The 27,784-nt window shown below is 41.5% G+C and overlaps 1 protein-coding gene across 1 annotated transcript in view; it reads right to left on the bottom strand.

The window, feature by feature from the left end:
- Window positions 1–27,529, bottom strand: part of LOC139421229 (BAI1-associated protein 3-like) — a 41,729-nt gene extending 14,200 nt beyond the window's left edge. The window contains exons 1-5 of the mRNA XM_071171915.1: window positions 22,180–27,529; window positions 15,960–16,112; window positions 2,339–2,426; window positions 995–1,078; window positions 570–677 (exon numbers count right to left, since the gene is read on the bottom strand). Of these exons, the coding sequence (XP_071028016.1) occupies window positions 570–677; window positions 995–1,078; window positions 2,339–2,426; window positions 15,960–16,105 (426 nt within the window). The 5' untranslated portion in view covers window positions 16,106–16,112; window positions 22,180–27,529. The remainder of the gene's footprint in view (window positions 1–569; window positions 678–994; window positions 1,079–2,338; window positions 2,427–15,959; window positions 16,113–22,179) is intronic.
- Window positions 27,530–27,784: the final 255 nt, after the last annotated feature.

Genomic DNA, 27,784 nt, shown 5'->3' with positions numbered 1-27,784 from the left:
AAGCATGGGGACATGTGCCCTGGTCCACCACCTCAAGCAGAGAGCGACAGAGGAAGCAAGGATGCAGCTTTGGAGTGACAGAGTCTGAATCGATGTAATATTACAGCTGAACATCAATACTCAGTGGGCCTGGGCTTTGATGTTTAATCAGCTCTAAGCCAAAGCACATCTGCTCAGTCTCCTACAGATGTCTCAAAGCAAACATGTCTCTCTACCGCCGGACTGAACCTCTAGGATCAGTTGGTGAGGACAGAGATTAGAGGAGGGGTTTACAACAGGAGTCACATGACGAGACAATCTGATTTCTGATGTTGTTTTCTGGGACAGTAATTATTTCAGCTTACTTGGCTCTTTCTGGTCTTGTCTATTTTATTAGTCAGTATTTGAAGTGTAAATTACAGCACACTAGGGTGCGTTCATAAGTGTGTGTGTGTGTGTGTGTGTGTGTGTGTGTGTGTGCTTATGTGTATGAGAGCAAGTGTTTGTTGGTCTCTGCGGTGTGTGTGAGAGAGTTTGGCCAGGTGGGCTGTTCACTAAACGGATTTAGCTGATCAAAAGAGTGTGTGAACCTTCAGCAGATAACTGAAGATGTCGCCTTCATTGGTGATGTACTCTGGCGAGGGCACGCCCACCCTGTTGACTACCGTGTAAACAGCCTCTTCATACAGGAGGTCCAGCTGGAAGAAAACAACCTCAGTGAATGCCTTAACTACCGTTTTTCTTTCTTAAAGCAGGGTCACTGCTAAATGAGAGCTGGGAAACAATTCTCTGTCAATAGAATGATGTGACCTTACTGTACCTAACAATGTGTGAGTTTTACGCAACAGTGTAGCTAGCTACAGCCATGTGAGGATAGAGGCAAACTGGGTTCAGGACACTAGATTCTAGTTGGGGAGCTAGATATGAGATAGGCCAATAAAGGCTAATAACAAGTCAAATACCCCTCCATCGCTAGAGCTGAATGTTCTACCCCTAGGGAGCCCAGGCTACTCACCTCTCTCCTGCTGGACTTCTCTGGAACGAAGGCCTGGTCTACGTGCTCTGCTGGTGGTGCGGCTGTGTTACCTTCCCCTTCGCACTGTGGAGACACAGAGAGAGATAACTTTAAACCTTTAAGCAGGCTCCATCACCATGACTGCTTCAATAAGGCTTGGAAAGGGTTGTGAGGTTAAGTCACAATGAGCTGGTATCGCTTTTGAGCTGGTTTCGTTTTCAATTGCGGCACACAATCAGACAGAGGCAATGACTGCATCATTGATTTTCTTTTTGTTCCCTTTTCACCACTTTAAAACCTGAAGAGGCTGGAAAACAAGTGTTCTCAGATAAACATCTTAATAGCGCCCCATTCAGTCCCAGTCTCTTTCCTCTTGTGTGGGAAGTGAGGGGGTAGAGAGCCATGGAGAGCAGCTTCTTCTGACAGCTGAGCCTCCAGCCTTTTGAGTGGCCTTCTTAACCTTGTCCGTCTGTCCCCTCAGCCCTCTGTGTAACACAGAGCTAGCTCCACAAATAGCTTGAAATGTACCAGACCGAGGGATCCAGTCGGTACCTTTTGGCTAGTTCAACCCATTGGAACAATATTAAGGAAGGCGGTCACGTGCGTTGCGAAGCAGAGGATCGCTGGTTCGAGCCCAGTGTGGAGCAGTTGGACAGTGGAGGAAGCTAAGCTGTTGGCAGCACATTGACCCCCATTACATAGGCATAACAGAGGGGACCGGCGAGAGCAAAGTATGTGTATACTACCCAAGACCTTTCCTCTATAGTCTCCTTAAAAAATGTTATTTTAATTTCAAGGATCTTCCTACTTAAAGCCCACATGCAGTCTTTTTTATTTTATTTTTTAAATCATCACTGTATGTCTAAAAAAAATCCCTGCGTGTGGTTAGTTCATGAAAATGTACTTTTTATCATTGCTCAGTCTGATTGTGTTGGTGTGTTGTTACAATTGTAAATATGTTTATATGCACAGCCCTGATTGGCAGATAGGATCGTCTAGACTCTAGAGCCTACCCCTTCAAAGTAAGAGGATACATATACAAATAAAAGATTACTGGTCATTGGTCAGAATAATCAGATCAGATTGTGATGTCATGCTGTGGGCCAAAAACTCCATCCCACCTGAACAGGCTGAAATTCCAGTCGTTTTTTTGTTAGTTAGTTAGTTTTTTGTTTTTGTTAGTTAGTTTTTTAAAGCTCCAACACTAAAAAGCGCATTATCATACTTTTCACAATTTCAGACTGTTATTTCAACCTCATAGAATGGAAATATTTTTTTTACAAGTAAATCGCGTTTTAGAATGCACTGCCCCTTTAAACAAACATAAGGAGGTTTAGGGTTTACCTCAACCTGGGCAGCACGCAGCAGATTCTCTTGTTTCTGGAGGATGCCATTCATACGCACAAAGAACTCTCCATTCCCCTCAGACAGCCTGTAAAACATACAGAGAGATAACACGGTCAATTAAATTCTCATTTGACACATTCTGTGAATTTTCTGTTAAGATTATAGAAACAAAACTGTCCTAAAGGGTCTATATAGAGAAACGCTTTCTTAACTCCTCAGTAAACACTGTTACTCACAGATGCTTCTATCGTCCTTAGTAAATGTGGATTAGCTTTATTATGCTTGGTTTCCATTTAGCAAAAGACTAAAAGAGACCTAATGCTGAGCTGTCAATCACAACCAGCAACACATATAGTAGAGTATCATGAACAAACTGTTACATTATATATGATTCAGTAGCCCATGTCTTTCACTAGACTAGACAGACATTCCTTCCTGCAGCAACAAATCTGAGGGGAATTGTCTGTTATTATGCAACGAGTGGGTCTAATCCTGAATGCTGATTGGTTAAAAGTGCATTCCAGACGGTGTCTATTCCAAAAATTACCACTGGCTAAATCTATGACGTTAAAATGCCTATTTATTCTGTTCCATCTGACTGCACAATCCACTGTCTCATCATCCACTGTCTCATCATCCACTGTCTCATCATCCACTGTCTCATCATCCCAGGCAAGGAAGTTATACACTTGATCTCCACTATAAAAAGCATCTAGACATTATCTCACATTTCTTTTAGACTAACATTCAGATTTGTTTAAACTTTACTAAGATTTGTTTAAACTTTACTGTCTGTCTCTCCAACATTTGCAACATTGTTTCAATGTTCAAATTCGATCTCCAACTGTCCCATAGTAATGAACATGTAGGGGTTGGGAGTCGGGACGAGAGAGAGAGGCAGGCAGCGTTTCTCAGCCAGTCTAAATCATGAATCAGCTGGCATCCCTTTTTATGGATATATATACAAAGAAATGTACATTGAAAAAAGGTCAAACGAAATTAAGTGCAGCTAGTTTGCAGTCTTTCCAGCTTCAGTTTCAAGTTACTGTGTTAGCTGTGTTGTTGGCTAGCTTCTCTAGACAACAGTGTCCTAACGAGAGAGCACATTTTCTATGCCAGCGAAATTGTGCCTCATTAGCTCATTGTTAAATGTCACTAGAAAACAGTATAAACAAATTGCTATTGTTATTCTGTCTGTACTGTTTGACGTGACTGTAAGTTAGTCGTCGTTGGCCAGCTAGCAAGCAAGGGATAAGAACGTTTCCAGCCAGTATGGCAATGGAACATTTAGAACGAACGACTGGTCCATAGATACAGAACAAAAAGACTGAGCGACTGGGTCGCATCCCTGGCAACCAAGCCAATAGAACGAACGACCAGCCGGCTTGGGTAGCAACCCTAGATTTGTTTCGGGACGATATCCTGTGGAAGGATGAAATAGTATGAATAAATTCATCACAATAAAGTTTTGAATGAAAATATGTCATTATTATTTGATTTGTATAAAAGTGATAATGCCCTCAAAGCCGGTGGTTGGAGGATATATTGGCACAGTTTGCCAGCCTCCGACTTAACAACACCCGTGCCAATATATCCTCCAAATAACAGCTTCTCTGGCATTTTCACTTAAATAACGTGTGTGTCTGGGAATTATTGGTAACCTAAGACCAGTTTAAACAGACAGTGGATAGAAGGTGAGAAAGCAGCCCATCTCAGTGGTGAATCATTCAATAAGAATCATCTCACTGCACTACACTTAAGGTCCTTGGGAGTTGCTGTGCTCCCTTGAGTAATAGCAAAAATATGAAGCTCAACAAAGATTCAAAGCCACTCTACCATGTCTGCCATAGAACGTTATTCTAATCCAGGGAAGATACAAAATACATTCAATTTTTTCTCTCTCTGAGCTGGTGAACTCCTGGACTCCTGCCACTTGCTAATTTCATAGCCCCAGTCGCCATGGTGATGGAGGCACATTCGTGGCGGAGGGATTCACTGGCACAGCTGAACACCTTGGGAATACCCCCCTCCCCTCTTTTCCTCCCTTCCCAGACTAGAGGAGTGTTCTGGAATGAGTTGTGTGGCAGAGCACCAGGAGCAACAATACAGGCCTGATACCTCCACCCCACCCCCCCTGCCCCCCACCTGTCTCCTAGCCCAGACCCCCTGTCTCATTATGCAGAGAGAGGACAGAGGAGCTGTCCACATGGCCCCCTCTCAGTCACGCACCTTTATTAGCGCTGCCTGTCACATCACAGCGGGTGCATGGCAGTCTGGTGGCGGCAGTCTGGTGGCAGCCGACACAGTGATCAGTGACTGATCTCCCCATGCATTGCATTCAACGCCCCTGTCTGAGACAATGTCTCCAGGGAGCAGGAGGTAGTGGGTGGTAACACCCCTGATTATTTGTGGCCAGGGTACGTTTAGTGCAGGACGAGGATGACAGAGGAATGAGGATGTCTGTCTGTCTTTACAATGGAAGCTTGACAGGATCCCCAAAGAGCTAAAATAGCTCATTTCTGTAGAAATCTAATTAATGAGCATGAAAAACATTCCTTCAATACAGTGACAGAATTCAAGGTACAGATATTTTATTTACGTTGGAAAATGGTAGTCTTGTAATGTGTCAGCCCCATTAAACAGGTACTTTCATATCTGACAGCTAGCCTGACATTTTTGTGAAGCAGCATGAAGGCATGCCAAGCTTGTCTGCTTTGTTAACAGGTTGGTTACATCATGAGTCATATGGTGATTAAATAGGTTATTTGAGTCTATCAACATTTAACACTATGTATCCAAAACAAGACTTTGGCTCAGTGTTCAGTGTACCAGCGGCACCTTTCGCTTTTAACCTTTGTAAGTGTATTTTCTGATGTCTGGATTCTCTTTGAAGATTTGTATGATTAAGAAAAACCCACAATCACAAATTATAGGGGTCTGTGTGAGTCAGTCACTCTTTCTCTCTCCCTCTCGGTCTCCCTCCTCCCTTTCTCTATCTCTCTCTCACACACACGCACACACACACACGCACACACACGCACAATTTTATGTTGCTAGGAAACAGCTTCTTCCAATGCAGTTTATTATTAATATTCCATTTTATTTTGAATATTTATTCAAAATCTTTGCTCATGTTTTGCTGTCTAAAAGGTGAATTATGAGCTGAAACAGGCAACTAGACATGCAGACTCAGACGAACATATACAGATGAATACAGAGGAATACTTCATGTGTTTGGGTATATGCTGAAACATGACATACATTTTTTACAAAATAAACGTTTTCTCTTACATGTATCTTCCATAGCCTGTGTCCCCATATGAATAGACATCCTGAGGGTTATGAGGATGCAGCTTCAAAGCTTCAGAAAGTATTTCCCAAAACACCACATAGAGAATGTTTGCTAGGTGTGAGTGTTCCGGTCTTTTTTGCATTCTTTAATATTAATGATAATGAATTAAGACATTCAATGTTCTTGACAATTAAAATCCCTCTAATGGTGTTACAAATCAATGAGCTTGGAATCATTTAATAATGCCTGAGTAATGATGGCTCGTGTTTAAGGTGAAGACAGGACTTTGAAGAGAGCAAGTCCTAGTCATCGGAAAATACAATCACCCTCAGGAAATGTCTGTCTATTGGTTAATAATCTCCTCTTCAGGGTACATTTCTTCACTGGGGATCTACAGTACTTCCTACATGTGATGTCTCTTTACGCACGACTAACATATAATGACTTCCTTCCAACCATGGATGAGAACCTACATTGTGATTATTTAGTTCTGACTGAAGAAACAACTGCTTATAATCTTATATATAATAATATATATTATAATCTTGTGTCTGACCAGGAACTGACGTTACGTCAGACGCCCATCTGGGTAATTTACACCCTGGGTCGTCTATACTGGGTCGGACACTGGTGCTTTAGCCATGCCTCATTTGCATCCTTGGTATTAATGAGCGCCAGTGTGGATCATAGGCGTCGGCTCTCTCTCTATCCCTCTCTATGGCTAATGAAGGACACAAACAGGCTTTCTTGCAACCTAATGATGAGCGTCCAGCAGCTCAGTCAGACTTCACTCAGGGTTCTCTCTAGCAGTCTTCAGTGGGAGACGACGACCATGGTTTCTGCCTGCCTGGCAGAGGAAGACAAGTCTCTCTCTATCTCCTTCCTCCATCTCCCTCTACCACTCCCTCCTCCTTCTTCTCTCCAAGTGGTGATAAAGTGAGTGATTATTTAGAGCCATCATGGGGACACAGGGGCCAGTTCTAATTATAATCTCTCTCGTTGCAGTCCAGGTAGGTACAACATGATGGCGGGATGGAGAATGTAAAAAAAAAAAAAAATCTTTAACTTTTTTTACCCCTTTTTTTCTCCCCAATTTCATAATATCCAATTGTTAATAGCTACTATCTTGTCTCATCGCTACAACTCCCGTACGGGCTCGGGAGAGACGAAGGTTGAAAGTCATGCGTCCTCCGATACACATCCCAACCAAGCCGCACTGCTTCTTAACACAGCGCGCATCCAACCCGGAAGCCAGCCGCACCAATGTGTCGGAGGAAACACCTGGCAACCTTAATTAGCATGCACTGCACCCGGCCCACCACAGGAGTCGCTGGTGCGTGATGAGACAAGGATATCCTTACCGGCCAAACCCTCCCTAACCCGGACGACGCTAGGCCAATTGTGCGTCGCCCCATGGACCTCCCGGTCGCGGCCGGTTACGACAGAGCCTGGGCGCGAACCGAATGTCACATTTTCAGTGCAAATCAACGGGTCAGATTGATGTTATACTGATCCAATTCATCTCCCATAACTGGGTTGATAAAGGGGAGACCGGGGTTGATTGTCACACTTATTTTTTACTCGTGTGTATTTCTTAACACCAGTACCTCTCTAGGCTAGATGGGACACTACCGTCCCACCTGACCAACATCCAGTGAAAGTGCAGGGCGCCAAATTCAAACTACAGAATTGTAAATATTTAACATAGTTGAAAATACACATGCAATATGTCAAAATAAAGCTTAACGTCTTGTTATTCCAGCCACGGTGTCAGATTTCAAAAAGGCTTTATGGCGAAAGAAAACCATGCGATTATCTGAGGACAGCACTCCATCAAACAAACACAGACAATCATATTTCATCCCGCCAGGCGTGACACAAAACTCAGAAATAACGATATAATTCATGCCTTACCTTTGAAGAGCTTCTTCTGTTCGCACTCCAAAATGCCCCACAAACATCACAGATGGTCCTTTTGTTTGATTAATTCCATCGTTATATCTCCAAAATGTCCATTTATTTGGCCCGTTTGATCCAGAAAAACACTGGTTCCAACTCGCGCAACATGACTACAAAATATCTAATAAGTTTCCTGTAATCTTTGTCCAAACATTTCAAACAACTTTCCCAATACAACTTTAGGTATTTTTTAACGTAAATAATCAATCAAATTTGAGACGGGATAAACTGCGTTCAATAGCGGATAAAAACAGAGTGGAGTGAGCTTTCAGGATGTGCGCCACAACCACTACAGTACACTAGACTCAATCCTCGTTCTGAACAGCCCTACTTCTTCATTTCTCAAAGGAAAAACATCAACCAATTTCTAAAGACTGTTGACATCCAGTGGAAGCGATAGGAACTGCAAGCAAGTGCCTTAGAAATTTAGATCCACATAGAAAACTCATTGAAAAGAGAGTGACCTCAAATGTTTTTTTTCCTGAATAGTTTGTCCTCTGGATTTCGCCTGCCAAATAAGTTATGTTATACTCACAGACATAATTCAAACAGTTTTAGAAACGTCTCTTTAGAAAATCTACTAATAATATGCATATCCTAGCTTCTGGGCCTGAGTAGCAAGCAGTTTACTTTGTGCACACTTTTCATCCGGATGTGAAAATACCGCCCCCTAGCCTAGTAAGGTTTTAAGGTGTCAGCATGCCTCGGTCGAGCTGAACGAGTGTGCTCGCATACTCCCTTAAAAGACCTTTGCTTGAAAAACTTGAAAAAAGCGGCAATAGCACTGTTTGATCTTATTCCAACATGAGTTATAAGCCATCAAACACACTCAGCCCCATCATGGGGTTGGATGTCACAGTATGAGGTTGGTTGTTCGCTACTAGCTCATTCCTTTTGTAACAGGAAATTAAGCTATATAGGATACAGAGTATTAGAAATAACAAAGCCTTTCTTTGAATAAACAATATTTCTAACAAAATGAAGCTTTTTATGCCGTGAGAATACCATATGACATTTTAAGTAAATGTGTGTGAGTGTGTGTATGCGTGTGTTTGCACATGCATGTGTGCGTGTGTGGGTGTGTGACAGAAATTATATTTGTGAAAGAGAGGCAATGAAGGAAGCTAAAAGCACAACAACCAAAAAAGCACAAAAGAGCTTGGGATGTATTATAATGGAGTTGATAATGACAACCAACCCCCTAACCCCCCCAATGTAAATCAATTCTAAAATTGATTACATTGATGCAGGGAAAAAAACTATCTATACATAATATCCCATAATTTTAAAAACATTTTTTTAAATGAAATATCATATTTACATAAGTATTCAGACCCTTTACTCAGTACTTTGTTCAAGCAACTTTGGCAGCAATTACAGCCTCGAGTCTTCTTGGGTATGACACTACAAGCTTGGCACACCTGTATTTGGGGAGTTTCTCCCATTCTTCTCTGCAGATCCTCTCAAGCGCTGTCAGTTTGGATGGGGAACGTTGCTGCACAGCTATTTTCAGGTCTCTCTTCGATCAGGTCCATTCTGGGCTCTGGCTGGGCCACTCAAGGACATTCACAGATTTGTCCCGAAGCCACTCCTGTGTTGTCTTGGCTGTGTGCTTAGGGTTGTTGTCCTGTTGGAAGGTGAACCTTCTCCCAAGTCTGAGGTCCTGAGCGCTCTGGAGCAGGTTTTAATCAAGGATCTCTCTGTACTTTGCTCCGTTCATCTTTCCCTCGATCCTGACTAGCCTCCCAGACCCTGCCGCTGAAAAACATCCCCACAGCATGATGCTGCCACCACCATGCTTCACCGTAGGGATTGTGCCAGATTTCTTCCAGACGTGATGGTTGGCATTCAGGCCAAAGAGTTCAATCTTTGTTTCATCAGACCAGAGAATTTTGTTTCTCATGGTCTGAGAGTCCTTTATGTAACTTTTGGCAAACTCCAAACGGGCTGTCATGTGCCTTTAACTGAGGAGTGGCTTCAGTCTGACCAATCTACCATAAAGGCTTGATTGGTGGAGTTCTGCAGAGGTAGTTGTCCTTCTGGAAGGTTCCCCCATCACCACAGAGGAACTCTAGAGCTCTGTCAGAGTGACCATCAGGCTCTTGGTCATCTCCCTGACCAAGACCTTTCTCCCCCGATTGCTCAGTTTTGTCGGACGGCCAGCTCTAGGAAGAGTCTTGATGGTTCCAAACTTCTTCCATCCTTCAATCCTGCAACCATTTTTTGGTACCTTTCTCCAGATCTGTGCCTCGACACAATCATGTCTCTGACCTCTACAGACAATTCCTTCGACCTCATCACTTGTTTTTTGCTCTGACATGCACTGTCAACTGTGGGACCTTACAGTGCATTGCGAAAGTATTCGGCCCCCTTGAACTTTGTGACCTTTTGCCACATTTCAGGCTTCAAACATAAAGATATAAAACTGTATTTTTTTGTGAAGAATCAACAACAAGTGGGACACAATCATGAAGTGGAACAACATTTATTGGATATTTCAAACTTTTTTAACAAATCAAAAACTGAAAAATTGGGCGTGCAAAATTATTCAGCCCCTTTACTTTCAGTGCAGCAAACTCTCTCCAGAAGTTCAGTGAGGATCTCTGAATGATCCAATGTTGACCTAAATGACTAATGATGATAAATACAATCCACCTGTGTGCAATCAAGTCTCCGTATAAATGCACCTGCACTGTGATAGTCTCAGAGGTCCGTTAAAAGCGCAGAGAGCATCATGAAGAACAAGGAACACACCAGGCAGGTCCGAGATACTGTTGTGAAGAAGTTTAAAGCCGGATTTGGATACAAAAAGATTTCCCAAGCTTTAAACATCCCAAGGAGCACTGTGCAAGCGATAATATTGAAATGGAAGGAGTATCAGACCACTGCAAATCTACCAAGACCTGGCCGTCCCTCTAAACTTTCAGCTCATACAAGGAGAAGACTGATCAGAGATGCAGCCAAGAGGCCCATGATCACTCTGGATGAACTGCAGAGATCTACAGCTGAGGTGGGAGACTCTGTCCATAGGACAACAATCAGTCGTATATTGCACAAATCTGGCCTTTATGGAAGAGTGGCAAGAAGAAAGCCATTTCTTAAAGATATCCATAAAAAGTGTCGTTTGCCACAAGTCACCTGGGAGACACACCAAACATGTGGAAGAATGTGCTCTGGTCAGATGAAACCAAAATTGAACTTTTTGGCAACAATGCAAGACGTTATGTTTGGCGTAAAAGCAACACAGCTCATCACACACCATCCCCACTGTCAAACATGGTGGTGGCAGCATCATGGTTAGGGCCTGCTTTTCTTCAGCAGGGACAGGGAAGATGGTTAAAATTGATGGGAAGATGGATGGAGCCAAATACAGGACCATTCTGGAAGAAAACCTGATGGAGTCTGCAAAAGACCTGAGACTGGGACGGAGATTTGTCTTCCAACAAGACAATGATCCAAAACATAAAGCAAAATCTACAATGGAATGGTTCAAAAATAAACATATCCAGGTGTTAGAATGGCCAAGTCAAAGTCCAGACCTGAATCCAATCGAGAATCTGTGGAAAGAACTGAAAACTGCTGTTCACAAATGCTCTCCATCCAACCTCACTGAGCTCGAGCTGTTTTGCAAGGAGGAATGGGAAAAAATGTCAGTCTCTCGATGTGCAAAACTGATAGAGACATACCCCAAGCGACTTACAGCTGTAATCGCAGCAAAAGGTGGCGCTACAAAGTATTAACTTAAGGGGGCTGAATAATTTTGCACGCCCAATTTTTCAGTTTTTGATTTGTTAAAAAATTTTGAAATATCCAATAAATGTCGTTCCACTTCATGATTGTGTCCCACTTGTTGTTGATTCTTCTTGTTTTAAGCCTGAAATGTGGTAAAAGGTCGCAAAGTTCAAGGGGGCCGAATACTTTCGCAATGCACTGTATATAGACAGGTGTGTGCCTTTCCAAATCACATCCAATCAATTGAATTTACCACAGGGGGACCCCAATCAAGTTGTAGAAACATCTTAAGGATGATCAATGGAAACAGGACTCACCTAAGCTCAATTTCAAGTCTCATAGCAAAGGGTCTGAATACTTATGTAAATAAGTTCAGTTTAAAAAATGTCATAAATTAGCAAAAATGTCTAAAAAACGGTTTAGCTTTGTTAATATGGGGTATTGATGAGGAACACATTGAATTTGAATTTATTCAAATTTAGAATAAGGCTGTAACGTAACAAAATGTGAAAAAAGTCAATGGGTCTGAATACTTTCCGAATGCACCGTAGGTAGATACAGTTGAAGTCGGAAGTTTACATACACCTTAACCAAATACATTTAAACTCAGTTTTTCACAATTCCTGACATTTAATCCTTGTAAAAATTCCCTGTCTTAGGTCAGTTAGGATCACCACTTTATTTTAAGAATGTGAAATATCAGAATAATAGTAGAGAGAATGATTTATTTCAGCTTTTATTTATTTCATCACATTCCCAGTGGGTCAAAAGTTTACATACACTCAATTAATATTTGTTAGCATTGCCTTTAAATTGTTTAACTTGGGTCAAATGTTTCGGGTAGCGTTCCACAATCTTCCCACAATAAGTTGGGTGAATTTTGGCCCATTCCTTCTGCCCACAACTTTTCTATAGGATTGAGGTCAGGGCTTTGTGATGGCCACTCCAATACCTTGACCTTGTTGTCCTTAAGCCATTTTGCCACAACTTTGGAAGTATGCTTGGGGTCATTGTCCATTTGGAAGACCCATTTGCGACCAAGCTTTAACTTCCTGACTAATGTCTGGAGATGTTGCTTCAATATATCCACATAATTTTCCTACCTCATAACGCCGTCTATTTTGTGAAGTACACCAGAACCTCCTGCAGCAAAGAACCCCCACAGCATGATGCTGCCACCCCCGTGATTCACGGTTGGGATGGTGTTCTTCGGCTTGCAAGCATCGCCGTTTTTCCTCCAAACATAACGATGGTCATTATAGCCAAGCAGTCCTATTTTTGTTTCATCAGACCAGAGGACATTTCTCGAAAAGTAAGATCTTTGTCCCCATGTGCAGTTGCAAACCTTAGTCTGGCTTTTTTATGGTGGTTTTGGAGCAGTGGCTTCTTCCTTGCTGAGCGGCCTTTCAGGTTATGTCAATATAGGACTCGTTTTACTGTGGATATAGATAGTTTTGTACCTGTTTCCTCCAGCATCTTCACAAGGTCCTTTGCTGTTATTCTGGGATTGATTTGCGCTTTTCACACCAAAGTACGTTCATATCTAGGAGACAGAACGTGTCTCCTTCCTGAGCGGTATGACGGCTGCGTGGTCCCATGGTGTTTGTACTTGCGTACTATTGTTTGTACAGATGAACATGGTACCTTTTGGAGTTTGGAAATTGCTCCCAATGATGAACCAGCCTTGTGGAGGTAAAAAAAAAAAAATCTGAGGTCTTGGCTGATTTCTATTGATTTTCCCATGATGTCAAGCAATGAGGCACTGAGTTTGAAGGTAGGCCTCGAAATACATCCACAGGCACACCTCCAATTGACTTAAATTATGTCAATTAGCCTAACAGAAGCTTCTAAAGCAATGACATAATTTTCAGGAATTTTCCAAGCTGTTTAAAGGCACAGTCAACTTAGTGTATGTAAACTTCTGACCCACTGGTACTGTGATAGAGTGAATTATAAATTAAATAATCTGTCTGTAAACAGTTGTTGGAAAAATGACTTGTGTCATGCACAAAGTAGATGTCCTAACTGACTTGCCAAAACTATAGTTTGTTAACAAGAAATTTGTGGAGTGGTTGAAAAACGAGTTTCAATGACTCCAACCTCAGTGTATGTAAACTTCCGACTTCAACTGTAGGTAGGTAGGTAGGTAGGTAGGTAGATAGTAAATGCACTGTCTATCTACCTATCTTCAAAGATGACACAAAAACAGACATAGTAGGCCTAGGCTACTAGGCATATAACACATAACAAAACAAAAGACAGGACGACATTGTCATAGCCTAGAGCATTGCATACAGACATCATGTTTTCTATTGGTCGATCATTAGCCAGCTTTTGACATTCTTTTTAAATTACGTTATGGTCGACATGGCTTTGAGTTGCTGTGGTAGTTTGTTCCACTCAACAGCGCCAGTATATAAAAAGGTGTTCTTCCCAGATAGACACTTACATGTAAAAACCGAGTTAAGATGCTAGATACCACATGGCTTGACCTAGAAAAATTTACAATAGAAGCACCAATATACATACGTTTTGATTTTACTTATGAAAAACACATGAATTCCTCTCACTTCAATGTTTCGTTATGCTGACACAAATTGACCAGGTGGATGAGTTATTTTATAAAATTCACACATCACACCCTTAAAAAGATTAGATTGGGAGTGATTAACACTGTGATAATCAACTCATGATACAATCAACTCCTGAGACAACTAACTCGTGATACAACCAACGCCTGAAACCACCAACCTCTGAGACAACCCCCCCCCTGAGACAACCCACCCCTGAGACAACCCACCCCTGAGATAAATCCACCCCTGAGATAAACCCACCTCTGAGACAACCCATCCCTGAGACAAACCAACCCCTGAGACAACCCGCACCTGAGACAACCCACCCCTGAGACAACCCGCCCCTGAGACAAACCACCCCTGAGACAAACCACCCCTGAGGTAAACCCACCCATGAGACAACCCATCCCTGAGACAAACCAACCCCTGAGACAACCCACCTCTGACACAACCCACCCCTGAGACAAACCACCCCTGAGACAAACCCACCCTGAGACAACCCACCCCTGAGACAAACCCACCCCTGAGACAAACCAACCCCTGAGACAACCCGCACCTGAGACAACCCACCCATGAGACAAACCCATCCGTGATACAACCAACGCCTGAGACAACCCACCCTTGAGACAAACCCACCCCTGAGACAAGCCACTCCTGAGACAACCCACTCCTGAGACAACCAACCCCAATCTCCCCTGTGTATCAATAGTGTTGGGTCGCTGTAGCTCCTCAAGTCTTTTAAAGGGCCAGTGTTTGATAATTCAACAGATCAAAGTAATAATTACAAACATTTCTGCAAAGAGCATCACAGGTGTTTTTCTCCCTCACAAATAAAATAGGCGCCATCATTAACCATCTAGCTGTTCATATTTTAGTAGCAGGCTGTAACAAACAGACGTTGTTGGGTTGCTATAGAAACCTCAAGGTTCACATGCCCATTACTTTTGACTTTGACATTCAGCTGAAGAGGAATCAAAACAGAAGTCTCGCTCCAAAGGATGACTGGAAAAACAATTGATTTATTCACCTGCGCCAGTCAATTCTGCTGTGGCCTATTCATCTGCCAATATCCTTAGGATGACAGCTAATCACAACCATCCCAGTTTGGCGTTAATCAATCAAATAAATGTGTTAATAAATAACATAAGACAATTCTGTTGACACGTATTGGATTAATTTGGGTCGTTCCTTTTTGATAAAAGTTATGAAAAGTTCTAGTTACATATTAAAGATAAATGATAGACCATTGAAGTATTTCTAAGTGTTGTTCCCCCCCAAAAGCAATGTTCCCCGTTCACTGAGTGTCTGACTGTGCATGTAGCTGTTGGTATTTTGGGATGTTTGATGTCTCCTTGGGGAAGACCAGACTGATCGAGGCATTTTAGAAACAGGTCCCATCTCTGGAGTAGAGGAGAGGGACACATTAAACATATTGGGTTTGTCCAGAATATTTATAGTCCCCAGCACCAGACTCGGCCTTCTTCTCAGAGACAGAGGTACCTTTCCTTCATCCAGTCTGAATGTTCCTGTGTTTGTAGCTGTATCTGTCAGACTGACTTTCTCCCTGGCTAACCATCAATGCCACTCTCTCCACTCAAGTCATACCAGAGACTGACTGCCTTTTCAAACTGCCTATAAGGCTGACTGGAGACAGCTTTCGCTTTTCATTTTTTATAATTTGTTTCTTTGGAAGCACTTTGAGATTCCATTTTGTAATAAAAAGTGCTATATTATTATTATTACCTGAGTGAGTGAGTGAGTGAGTGAATATCCATGTTTACATGCATGTGTGCGATTATAACTGCTGTTACTTCTGTGTGCCACTGAGCCTCACCCATGAGGTAGCTGGTCAGGGTAGTGTGTGAGACTCACCTGTGAGGTAGCTGGTCAGGGCAGTGTGTGAGACTCACCTGTGAGGTAGTTGGTCAGGGCAGTGTGTGAGACTCACCTGTGAGGTAGTTGGTCAGGGCAGTGTGTGAGACTCACCCGTGAGGTAGTTGGTCAGGGCAGTGTGTGAGACTCACCCGTGAGGTAGTTGGTCAAGGCAGTGTGTGAGACTCACCCGTGAGGTAACTGGTCAGGGAAGTGTGTGACAGGGATGCTGCTGGCTGCTGAGGTTGCTGGCTCCCTCCTCCCCCTTAGAGACTGGCTCCTCTGAACCTGCCTCAGAACACTGCTCTTCAGGTCCAGCAACGTCGTCATGCTCATTCACTACCTGGGGTCACAAGGAGAATAATTCACATGAACATGAGCCTAAAACAAGTGTCAGGTTGTACAACAATGTTCAGTAAATGTCTGAAAATCCTTGTAATTGTTTATCCCAGTGTTTATTTGAACTATAGTTGGATATACAGTATCTACCACAGATGTGATATATCCACTTGAGGAGCTTCCCTTTGGCTACATAAACACAGGGTTAATCACAGTAATCACACCCTCTTAACTCAATTATACTCAACCCATGGCAGAAGGTACGTGCTATTTCTGTCCAAGGCTGACTGATATCGTATGCTGGTTGATTTCATCATAGACTTGCTGGTTGGCCACTGTTGTGACAAACCTACCTGCAATAACTCTCCTTAAAGCAATGCTCTCTCAAATCCTCCTCCACCGACCCCCATCTACTGTAGCAGAGAGAAGTGCTGCTAAGATAGAAGTATCATCATCACAGACGCCTAATTCATCCCTGACTTTGTTCTTAAGGGTTCTAGTTAAACTGTGATACGATGTGAGACTTCTAAAGAACAAGTCCAATGTTAGGTTCCACCTCAGTGAGTATGAGTCACTCTCCAGCCTCTGACCAGCTTGTATGGTGGCTGACACTAGTAGACGCAGCAACAGTACAATGTAGAGGTAGAGAAAAAAACTAAAAGGCACTAAAAGACAAGAAATTACATGGATACAAGAGAGAGGGTTTGATTGATGGCAAAGTTTTTTCAGGGGACAGATATACATTCTTTTCATCAGCTGACAGCAAATGTTTTTCTTTTGTCACATCTCTGATGGAAGTGGAAGAGAGACAGACTGGCAGCTCTGTGTTCTGCTTTCTCTCAAACAGTGAAAGTGACACATTAAATAACACAGCTAGCTAGACAATATATTTGTAATAGGAATTAATTCAATGTAACTGTTCGAGACAGATAGTGCGCTTGCCTCGCACTTTTAGTTAGAATGTGAACAGTATCATAGATGTAGGTATTCATATGTCTATAACGCCTCCATTGAGGAAGGTTCTGGATTGCAGTGCCCCTTGGAAATGGGTCAAAAGAGTTACTGCCTATGAATGAAGTGGGTTTGAATCTCATGCCACTATTTCCTATACAGTGACACCATAGTTAAACCCACATGATAAGAAGTACTGTTTTCATTTCACACTTTCATTTCTCAGGAGAGGCTTTTGTGAGAGAGATTTGTTCATATATTGGTCATCTGTGTGCACCGTTTCATGTTTCCCCAAGGTCATTAGACACCTGATGCTGTTTTAACAGAGCAACAAACACCAGATACCTGCTTGTGTCTCAGATCCAATACCTGTCTGTTAGGTATACACTTGCAGCTCTGACTAGTGACAGTTAGCAAAGCATCACAGTCAGGGAGAAGCCTTCTCCCAGGTGAGCAGCTCATTTCAATTAGACGTGGCTGGCCTCCCAACTGGATGTCACTCTGTCTCAGTCATCAAGTCCCAGTGACAAAAAATGAGTCAACGTGCCAAGGAAACACTCACAGCCAAGTGAATGTCACTCACTCTCACTCTCACACTCACACTCTCACTCTCACACATCACAGGTGCCCGAACCTTAACAGAGACTGACGGCGATGCTCAACACTGTATTTCTCCTGTGAGAAGCCAGCGAGCCCCGGCAGCAAAAGGCTCCTTGCTGTTAGGGGATGGAGGGGTCTCTATGGTAACGGTGGAGGGAGAGAAAAGGGTTGGGAAATCCAGGTAGACAGAATTCTACCGAGGCAGGCTGCATTAATAATCACTTGATGTTATTATATCAGTCTTCCCCTGGCCAGGCTAACTTATCACACCATAGCAGCAATGAGGCAAAAGTTGGTCCTGATCACACCTGGATTCTCATCTCCTCAGCTCCGTATTCAATGAGGCTAAAGGACTGCAAATACCCCATCATCAGACTCCCAGGGAGCCAGTATGACACAGTTATTTCCAATGCCAATTGTGATGAAGATAAAAATGGATTTATGACTCATATCTATAAAAACAATCTCCCATTCTGTCGCTGGGGACTCATCCTGCCGCTGATGTCATTATCATCCTTATAGATTGGTTAACCTACTGGTTAAATGACATCAGCCAGCCTAGACTGCTGCTGTAAAGTGTATCCATCAGTGGGACCCTGGAGTCTCACAAGCAAGCTTTTTTTGTCTCATTTCTTCAGGATTGAGTGAACAGATTCTGCCATGATATCATATTCAAAATAGAGGGCAGGAATTTTTAGAAAATGTCATTTGAATGCTGTTGTTATCAATTAGTCCACAAGTGTCATCTATTTAGCCATGTTTGGTGGCGGTCCTGCCAGTCCCTCAGAATATAGATTGTTTAAATGATCTTCTTTGGTCCTATGGGAGATCTACTTGATTATGTGCATGGACTGTACTGTATATGGCTTACTGTGTGTGTGTGTGTGTGTGTGTGTGTGTGTGTGTGTGTGTGTGTGTGTGTGTGTGTGTGTGTGTGTGTGTGTATATATGTGTGTGTGTGTGTGTGTGTTTCTTCTCTAATCCAATTGTATTTTCCACAGTTGTAACTGCTCAATATTATTGTGGTTTTGGGACATACACTGAAAATGATAATTAAATAATAAAGATATCCACATGTTGACCTTCAGCTTTGTCATAATGTAATTACATTCAAATACACACAAAAAAAAACATCATTATGGAACAAACCCAACTAACAACTATCTATTTGATTGATGAATCCTTTGTGCATGGACCAAACAAGTGGTCACTCAGGCCCCCAGACTGAAACCTGTGTGAATGGCTCATCACAGATAATCAGGGGGGGAAAGGACCTTATTGATTTAACAAGGGATCGCTTATGTCCAACACAAACATAACAGCCATACTATAGTCCTGGGCATTGTGACATGGCAGACAGAAGGTGTTGGGCTGGGAGCTCCACATCTTGTTGAACATGGAGAGAAAATTCCTCACATGGAATGGGGAGACATAGCTACAGTATCATTGGGATCTGTGTGCATGTCTAGATAGATAAGGGCTCTGATCCCCTCCAGGCTTTGGCAGAACCACCCGATGACAATCAGAGGTTCCACGATAGTAGATTATTCTCAGCAGCCCCTGTACAGCCAATGAGCCAATCTGTTAGGGTGATCAGCGGGCGCTCAATTCAGACTTGACATAAGACTGACACTTTGCATCTGAGATCGATAGGCAGTGAATATTCGTCAGTGTTGGTGGGAAAGAGTCTGGGAGCTGTTTTACAGCATGGGTAAAGTCTTTCTGTGCTAGTTAGGCTATACAAAGCTACTACCTGGCAATAGAGCAGAAACTACTTAGAGAGCCACATGAAAAAGGGCATACTGCAGGGAGCAACAATTCTCTATTCAATGAGAATTTACTTTTAGGACTATTCTCTGAATTCACTGGGTACATGCAATGCATTACATGATATGCAAAACAATACAGACTGGTTATGTTACGTAGATAATGAAGGTCTCCTCTTTATGCTACTCAACTCAACTCTCAATACAAACACAAACACAACCTCAAACACAACACAATATCAACCATGGTGACAATGACAGGATATTCATTATTAAATGAAAGGTTGCATGATGGTGAAGGTAAATGCTTATGAGCTCGATCCTTTACAAAAACCATGATCCTGAGTGACGTGACAAATGAATGATTCACAGTGTGTTCGTCTCTCTTTAGAAAAAAAGGACTGGGGGAACCCTTCAACCAACATAATACGGCCTGGATCCGTAGACTCATAGTCATACGTAGGCCTACTATAAGGGCCAAACTGACATACGGACACATCGAAATGATGTTACCCTCTCACTCAACCTTTTCACAAGTTGCTCTTTGGATGTTTAAGGAGAGAGAGAGAGAGAGAGAGAGGGGTGCAGGGAATAGACAGGGTTAGCCAGTGTTTTTTATAGCACCAGTAGTGCTGAGAGTGTGACTCATAGGGCTAGGCTCTAGAATCAAGTAGTCTCTAACCTGCAACAGAAGGCTTTCTCAAAGCTCTGAGGGAAGAAACTGTACCACACCGACAGATTTAAACTGTCAATCAATAAGAGAATGGAATTATTTATAGCCATAGATGTAACCATAGATGTGGGAACAACCATTCAAGTGACTGTTGTGTTTAGAATGATGTCTCCGCGACAGTGATTTCTAATCAACCGTGTTTTTCATATCACAAACTGAAGTGACCGTTACAGAACCAAGCAATCAAACAATCACATGTCACAATACATTAGGCATAACCCAAAAATAACAGCACTATCAAACTGTGTGCTAATGTTACTCTCAATACAGCACTGTAAATGCAGTGTGCAGACATAACATGACTATTATGTAATTGTTCTCTTTGTATAAGATTGAGAGACCTATTTTCTCAAGAGAACTCAAGGGGGACTTCTAAGAATTATGTGAAACAAAATGGTAAAAGAAAATAGGATTCAGCATTTTCTGTCTTTTGGGACTTTACGATATGTGTCCAGAGGAACATTTTGTTAAATTATTTTGATTAGTGTAATATGATGCAGGATTAATTACAGGCTATGAGGCTACTCATGTAGGAGAGGCAAAATTCAGTGGAGGAAACAATATTTTCTTCACTGAATGCATCCACTGGGTACATGATGATGAAATGCAATTCATTATTAAAATTCTAAGTGATTACTTTCTAGGTGCCGTGGAAATACAACACCTGTTTGAGTTATTTGTCTCCTTAAGATACTTAACGAGCTCCTTCTAAGTGAACACTTAGGACCCCGCTTGTTTTTGTTTACCTCTAAAGAGCTTAGTTAAAAAAGGAAATCATATTCCTGCAATCTGCATAACAGTCATTCACCTCTCTGGTACATGCAAATCGTCTGAGTGCAGAGCGTATTGCCACAAAGACCAGGCTGATTATGCATCAACCCTCTTCATTGAAATTCACAAATGAGGGCCAATATCGCACAATTATTGGAGAGAGAGCGTCGGTAGTTTCAGAAGTATTGTTAAAAGTTAAAAGGGAGGTTACCAGGAGTGATTGCTATAATGAATACACCAACCATCCCTACATCAGGTTAGTCAGTTTCCAAGACAACTGCATGATATATACACAAGAAAGGTTCCCTTGGCAAATACATCCCTCATGCAGAAAACTATGCTTCATGACAATTTTGCAGGACTGGTTGATTGGGGAAAAGTATGCTCTACAAAGGATGTGTGTAACTATGCAGTTATTATTAATTCACACATCTAGCCTTTAAGTGAAAATAATAATTGATAGACATACTTGAGTATTTAAAAAAAGGTGTGTGCATCTCTGCCTGTCTGTTTCTTAAATGATTTCTACATACCAAATAAGAGTTTCAGTTCAGCAAGGTTGGGTTGCCTTGACCCATGCAGGGAACAGGTTGTAGCTTTTCAAAACGTATTATTGACATGAACAACTAAGATGGAACAACAGGATGAAATCCTTTAAAAGATCACATGCAGAGTGCATGTTAGAAAACACAAGATCCTCTGAAAGATAGTCGGCTAATTATAGCCTACAACTAAATGACTGAATAATATATTTGTGCGTACCATTAGACAACATCTTGTTGAGGAAATGAAATCACCTGTTCGTACTTTTTTTCTGGTCAATAATCAACCAACAGATCAACCAAAAGCATCATGATTAACTAGGATTTCATTTTAAAACCGAAATTAATATTATTGGATTCTGGGGGGATGGATAAACAACTTTTTCTTAGAATAATAAACTTAAAGGGGGACTAGCACATAAGTGTCAACAAAACGACATTCATACACATACGCTTTACCATGGCATAAAATATTTATCTGTCAACTTATTAAAATATTCGTTGATTATGCACGCAAGTTGGTTACAATTCAAATCAACAGGTTTGAAAACAATGAAATGCCCCCTCCAAAATGTTCACATCTTGAAACAGCACACAATCAATAATGCAAAGTGCTCTTTTCATCTTTAAAACAGACATGGAATAGAGATGGTATACGTGCAACTAAATAAAGTTGAAATGCTGTAGATAAAGAAAAATAATGCTCACCTGTAGCTTTCTCATTCACAGTTGCGATGTGCGTATGTTTTTGCTTGCGTCTCTGAGTTCCTGTTTTAGCACAACAAAATCGACGGAAAATACGTGTTTGTCTCTTTAAGATAGGAGATAGTCATCGGCCGCAATAAACGTTAATTAATTTGATTTGATCACAGACAAACGCTCTCATTTTTCCCGGAGATGTTTTCTTCTTCACTCATGCTATACCGGTGGTCTCCATATATAGTCACAGGAAGTCAAGGCACACTTTCCCCGCCTCGGGCTGTTGCGGAGGGATGTAAGAAATACGCTCTGTGAAGAAGAGGGTAGATTCATCCACCTGTCACATTTAGCTAGCTCTACCTGTGTCTTCTGTCATAATCATTTGCTATAGCTTCAAAATTATACAATAATAAATGATATTTGTGTTCAGCCAACTACACCAACATTAACATAACAGGTTATTGTTTATTTGGTACAGGGAACAGTCGATGGAATATGTACCTGAAGTCAAATATTATCAAGTCAACCTGTAAACGGGCAAAATTTGGCCTGCAAGTGGTTTTATTGTTAGACATAAAAGACTGTAAAACATCATGAAATCAACTCCAAGTGATTTACATTTTGGAAATCTGTTCCCAAGTATTCCCACGCATAATAGAGAGGCACGTGTAACTGCCCACAAATGTAAGCGCGGTTTGAAATTATTGTTTTAGTCAAATATTGTATTTGTTTGGGCTACGTGGGGTCAAATTGCAGTCTACAAATGATTTATAATTATGTTCCTTCCCCCCGACCATCAGCTCAAGAAAAAAAAACTGACCCCCGACTGAATATAGTGGATGATCCCTTCTGTGAATGATGGGAATTCTAAATAATAGGCTATAACATGAGAACAGGTAATGAGGTGGAACTGTCTACCTCCCAATCAGATCCAAAATATACAAATTCTGGTAACAGCTTACAAAACTCATGATATTGAAATAAATGTGTCCCTCAACTGAGTGAAGATGCCAAATAGACATTTATGGTATTTGTATTAAGGTCTAGCACAGTGATTAACTTAAAGGCTTGACATTTCTCAAGGTCACTCCTTGTAATGAGGCTACTGAGAAGAGGTGAGATCCTACAGAGTTATACTGAAGACATTCATTAAAAACATTGGGAGATATAAAATTGACTGTGAGTTTGTGCCCTCATAACCGAACAGAAAAAAACTGGGGGAAAAAGTGTTGCGAAATGTATCACGCAAATAGCATGACACAAGGTAGGCTCAGCGATGTGCACACTATCTATGAAATAAAAATATATCTTTCAGGTAGACCAGACAATCTGACCTTAATGGCAATAATCTCCACCCGGCACAGCCAAAAGAGGACTGGCCACCCCTCAGAGCCTGGTTCCTCTCTAGGTTTCCTTCTTAGGATCCTGCCTTTCTAGGGAGTATTTCCTAGCCACTCTGCTTCTACATCTGCATTGCTTGCTGTTTGGGGTTTTAGGCAGGGTTTCTGTATAAGCACTTTGTGACATCTGCTGATGTAAAAAGGGCTTTGTAAATAAATGTGATTGATTGATTGACAACAATTGTGTGATGTGAAAGGAGAGCCAAGAATCAGACGCAGGTTTGAAACAACTCCTAGGTCTCTCAAAAATATGTTTCAAACTGGCTATCGATTGGTTCAATAGTTCAATTTACACATCCTAGCATACACCCTTGGGAATGAACCCGGTCATGAGGGTCAAGCTGAAGACAATCTAGAATAACTTTGAATGGCTGTCACTCAGGGGAGGTTCCACCACCCAATGGGATGTAATATTGAGTGACATGGAAATGTACTCAATTCAATCTTTCCTCACTCCATTACATTTTACATTTATCCAGAGCATACATTTTCATTTTGTTCCCATACTGGTCCACGTGGGAATCGAACCCACAACCATCGCTGCAGGAAGACAACTGAGCCACACGGGACCCAATGCCAGGCATTGATCTGTATGAGCTGTTAAATCAGAATGTGTGTGAACTTTGAATTTGTGTGAACTCTGAATCTCCTATACCCAATGCTTAATTGGCCTGCACAGCAGAAAAGGCTTCCTGCTTGGGGGATGTTTTTCCACCCCAACTCAGTTTAGCATAGCCAAACAAGCTGTTAGCTACTTGGCTAATTAATAAAAGGAAAATACCATGTAAAGCACATCATACTGTGACACTTTCTGTATTTTGAAAGTCAGTGGTGGAAGAAGTACTCAATTGTCATACTTGAGTAAAAGTAAAGATACCTTAATAGAGAGTGGGTTAGGGTTAGACTCACATAAAAGTGAAAGTCACCTAGTAAAATAGTACTTGAGTAAAAGTCTATAACTATCTGGTTTTAAATGTACTTAAGTACAGTGATGGGGAAAGTACACAATTGTCATACTTGAGTAAAAGTAAATGCTATACATCAAATTCCTTATATTAAGCTAACCAGACCACACACATTTGTATTTTTATTTACAGACAGACATGGGCACACTCCAACACTCACACATAATTTACAAACACAGTATTTGTGTTTAGTGAGTCTGCCAGATCAGAGGCAGTACGGATGACAACGCGTTATATTGATAGGTGCATGAATTGGACCATAATGCTGTCCTGCCTGAGCATTTGAAATGTAACTTCTGGGTGTCAGGGACAATGTATGTACATATTTTCTTTAGGAATGTTGTCAAAAATATAAATAGTAAAGTACAGATACCCAAAAAAACTACTTAAGTAGTACATTAAAGTATTTTTACTTAAGTACTTTACACCACTGATGAAAGTTCTATATCTTAACTCAATTGCTGTAAAGCAAAACATTTTGGGATTGTATCAACAATGGACTAACATGGAGCGCTGGAATTATCTTCCGATTTCTTGGTTAGGTAGAATATCCCTTCTGAAAATGAATGTTTTACCTAGACTACTTAACCCAATCCAAATGATCCCTGTCTTATTTTCCAATAAAGTAATACAATGTTAAAATGGCTGGTTAAATTCCTTTATATGGAATAAACGCAAGCCTAGACAGCTGCCAGGTTCTATAGGGGTCTTAGATCTGCCCAATATGAGGTTTTATAAGTGGTGTGCCCACTTAAGGCATATTACTGATTGGATAACAAATGATGACTCCTCTATTTGGTTAGATATTGTGACTTCTTTTTCAAAATACCCCTTGCAGGATATTTTATTTTTCAGAAGCTTCAAATCTATAAAAGATAGCTGCAATAATCCCATTACACATAATACACTCAAAGCATGGAGATCAGTTCAAAGTTTTGAGGGAAGGTCCAAACTAACCTCTGCTCTTACCCCGATTCTTAACAACCATGAATTTGTAACAGGATTGCTGGATGTTGGTTTTAACCTTTGGCTTAATAAGGGCATAGGCAGACTCAATTATTTATTAGCTGACAGGATTCTAATGTCATTGGAGCAGATGGTTGAGAAATATCAGCTCCCAAAAAGCAGGACTATTTCCGCTTTCTACAAATCGGACATATTTTGAAGAGCACCATCTTAGTTGGCAACCCTGATATGTCTGTCTTTGAAATAATGCATTTTTTCCTCACAAAGGAAATGTCTGTAAGTTCATTTTATGATGCGTTAAGGCCCTTTACTACTGTAGACACACAAGGGGTCAAGCCAGTGTGGGAGAATGAACTGTCTGTTACTATTCGACGAGAAGATGTGGGAGGACATTTGGAGATATGCACGGTCCTTTTCCAAATTACAAAGGTACTGTTCTAATGTCCTTCAAGAAATTGAACAAATTCTAGGGCTTGACCTAGAATTGGATTTGGTTTCTTTGCTGTTAGGTCTCCCTAGTAGGCATGTTACCTCTGTGGGTAAGAGGAGGTTGTAAAACCTTCGCAGAGAGGAAAAGCATCATCTTACAGTGGATTACTGACAAGGTCCCATCTTTTAAAGGTTGGCATAAGATACTTTTTCAATGGGTTCCGTTGGAATATTTGACATGTACATCACATTCTAAAACAGATCAGTTGTACAAAGTGTGGGAACCTTACCTGAATTACCAATAACCTGATTTATCAGCTATCATTGCTGCAAGGATTCTCTTAGAATGGTTGTTTACTTCTCTCATGATTATACTGTACATTCCATCTATTGGGGCTAATTCCTTCATTAAACCGAGCTTTAGTGTTCAATTTCCATCTGTTTGTTAGTTTTTGTATTCTTATTTTATCTTTCTATTTTATCTCTTAATATGGAAGAAAACTTACAATAAATGAAACAAATACCAAAAGATAGTTTTTGAGTGGTATTTTGGCTCTAGCCTAACATGGGAAGGGCTGCTACTAAACCAGACTTTGGCTCAGAAAAGACCATAGCTGGCTTCCTCCTTGTGAACCTATAATGCACTTGAAGGATGGCCACCAATACTGCCAGCATGACTTTTAGGGTTCCGTGTTATTTGATGGTGGGCTGTATGGTGTACTGTTGTGAATAGGCTGCAGGATATCAAATCCCATAACAGGTTGATACATGCTACACCCATCTAAGAACAGGCTCTCTCTTTCCTAGCTTTTGACAGGTTTTCAGATCAGAAGCTTTTTCCCTCTGGATTGTGGAGGCTATTTTGCCTGCTTATTCAAATGCTGTCCAAGAGTCCCCGCAGGGCTTCTGAGTCACAGCATGGGTGTTACCACCTCCTGGGCACTGCTCAGAGGTGATCTGTTGAGGATATCTGTGCTGCAACCGTCTGGGCATCCATGCACACATTGTGGGGTTTTGTAATTGGATTATTACAGACTTTTAACTAGTGTACGGGGCCCCAAACATCTGTAAGGTCTCTCCTGTGCCTTGAGAGTGAGTATGCCACATTATTCAGTGTGATTGTAGATCATCTTCAGCCTGAGTTAAATGTATTACATGTTATTCCCCTCAGCCAGGAAACCAAGATTTCATATTGTAATCAGACTTTTTGCAATAGGCCAACAATTAGTATTTTAGAGAAGTGATAAACTACATGAGAATATTGTCAGCGAGGAAAATGTGTTTTTCTTTCACACACAACAACACGATGGCAACTTCAGAGGATCTCCTTCCTAGTTTCCATGAACCAGCATGGAGCAAGTGAAAGGCACCATCACCAACAACCCTTAGCTTCCCTGTCAGATACTACACATCGCTCTCTTCCTCTCTCGTTCTCTTTTGCACACACATATTAATTACGCGGCTGCTGGTGTGAGTTGCCTCTCTACGTGCAGCAATTATTCCACACACAGCCAGTGAAGAAAAAGCTCCATTTCATGGCACAGGGAAGGACACTTCCCAAATAGAACCACTTAGCGCCAGCGGAAAAGCCAAGGCGCAACAGAATCTTGTGATTTGGCTGTTCACATTCATTGATCTGCTGAAGGAAAGGCGATTCAAGGGCACTTGTCATGCTCTTTTGAGGTTTAATGGACTTTTATGTTATGTGGAAGGAATTATACTGAACAACAATATAAACGCAGCATGTAAAGTGTTGGTCCCATGTTTCATGGGCTGAAATAAAACATTCCAGAAATGTTCCATACTCACAAAAAGCTTATTTCTCTCAAATCTTTTTCACAAATTTGTTTACAT

Source organism: Oncorhynchus clarkii, chromosome 12, assembly GCF_045791955.1.
Source record: "Oncorhynchus clarkii lewisi isolate Uvic-CL-2024 chromosome 12, UVic_Ocla_1.0, whole genome shotgun sequence".
NCBI classification, from domain to species: Eukaryota; Metazoa; Chordata; class Actinopteri; order Salmoniformes; family Salmonidae; genus Oncorhynchus; species Oncorhynchus clarkii.
This window is presented reverse-complemented; position numbering and strand designations above follow the sequence as displayed.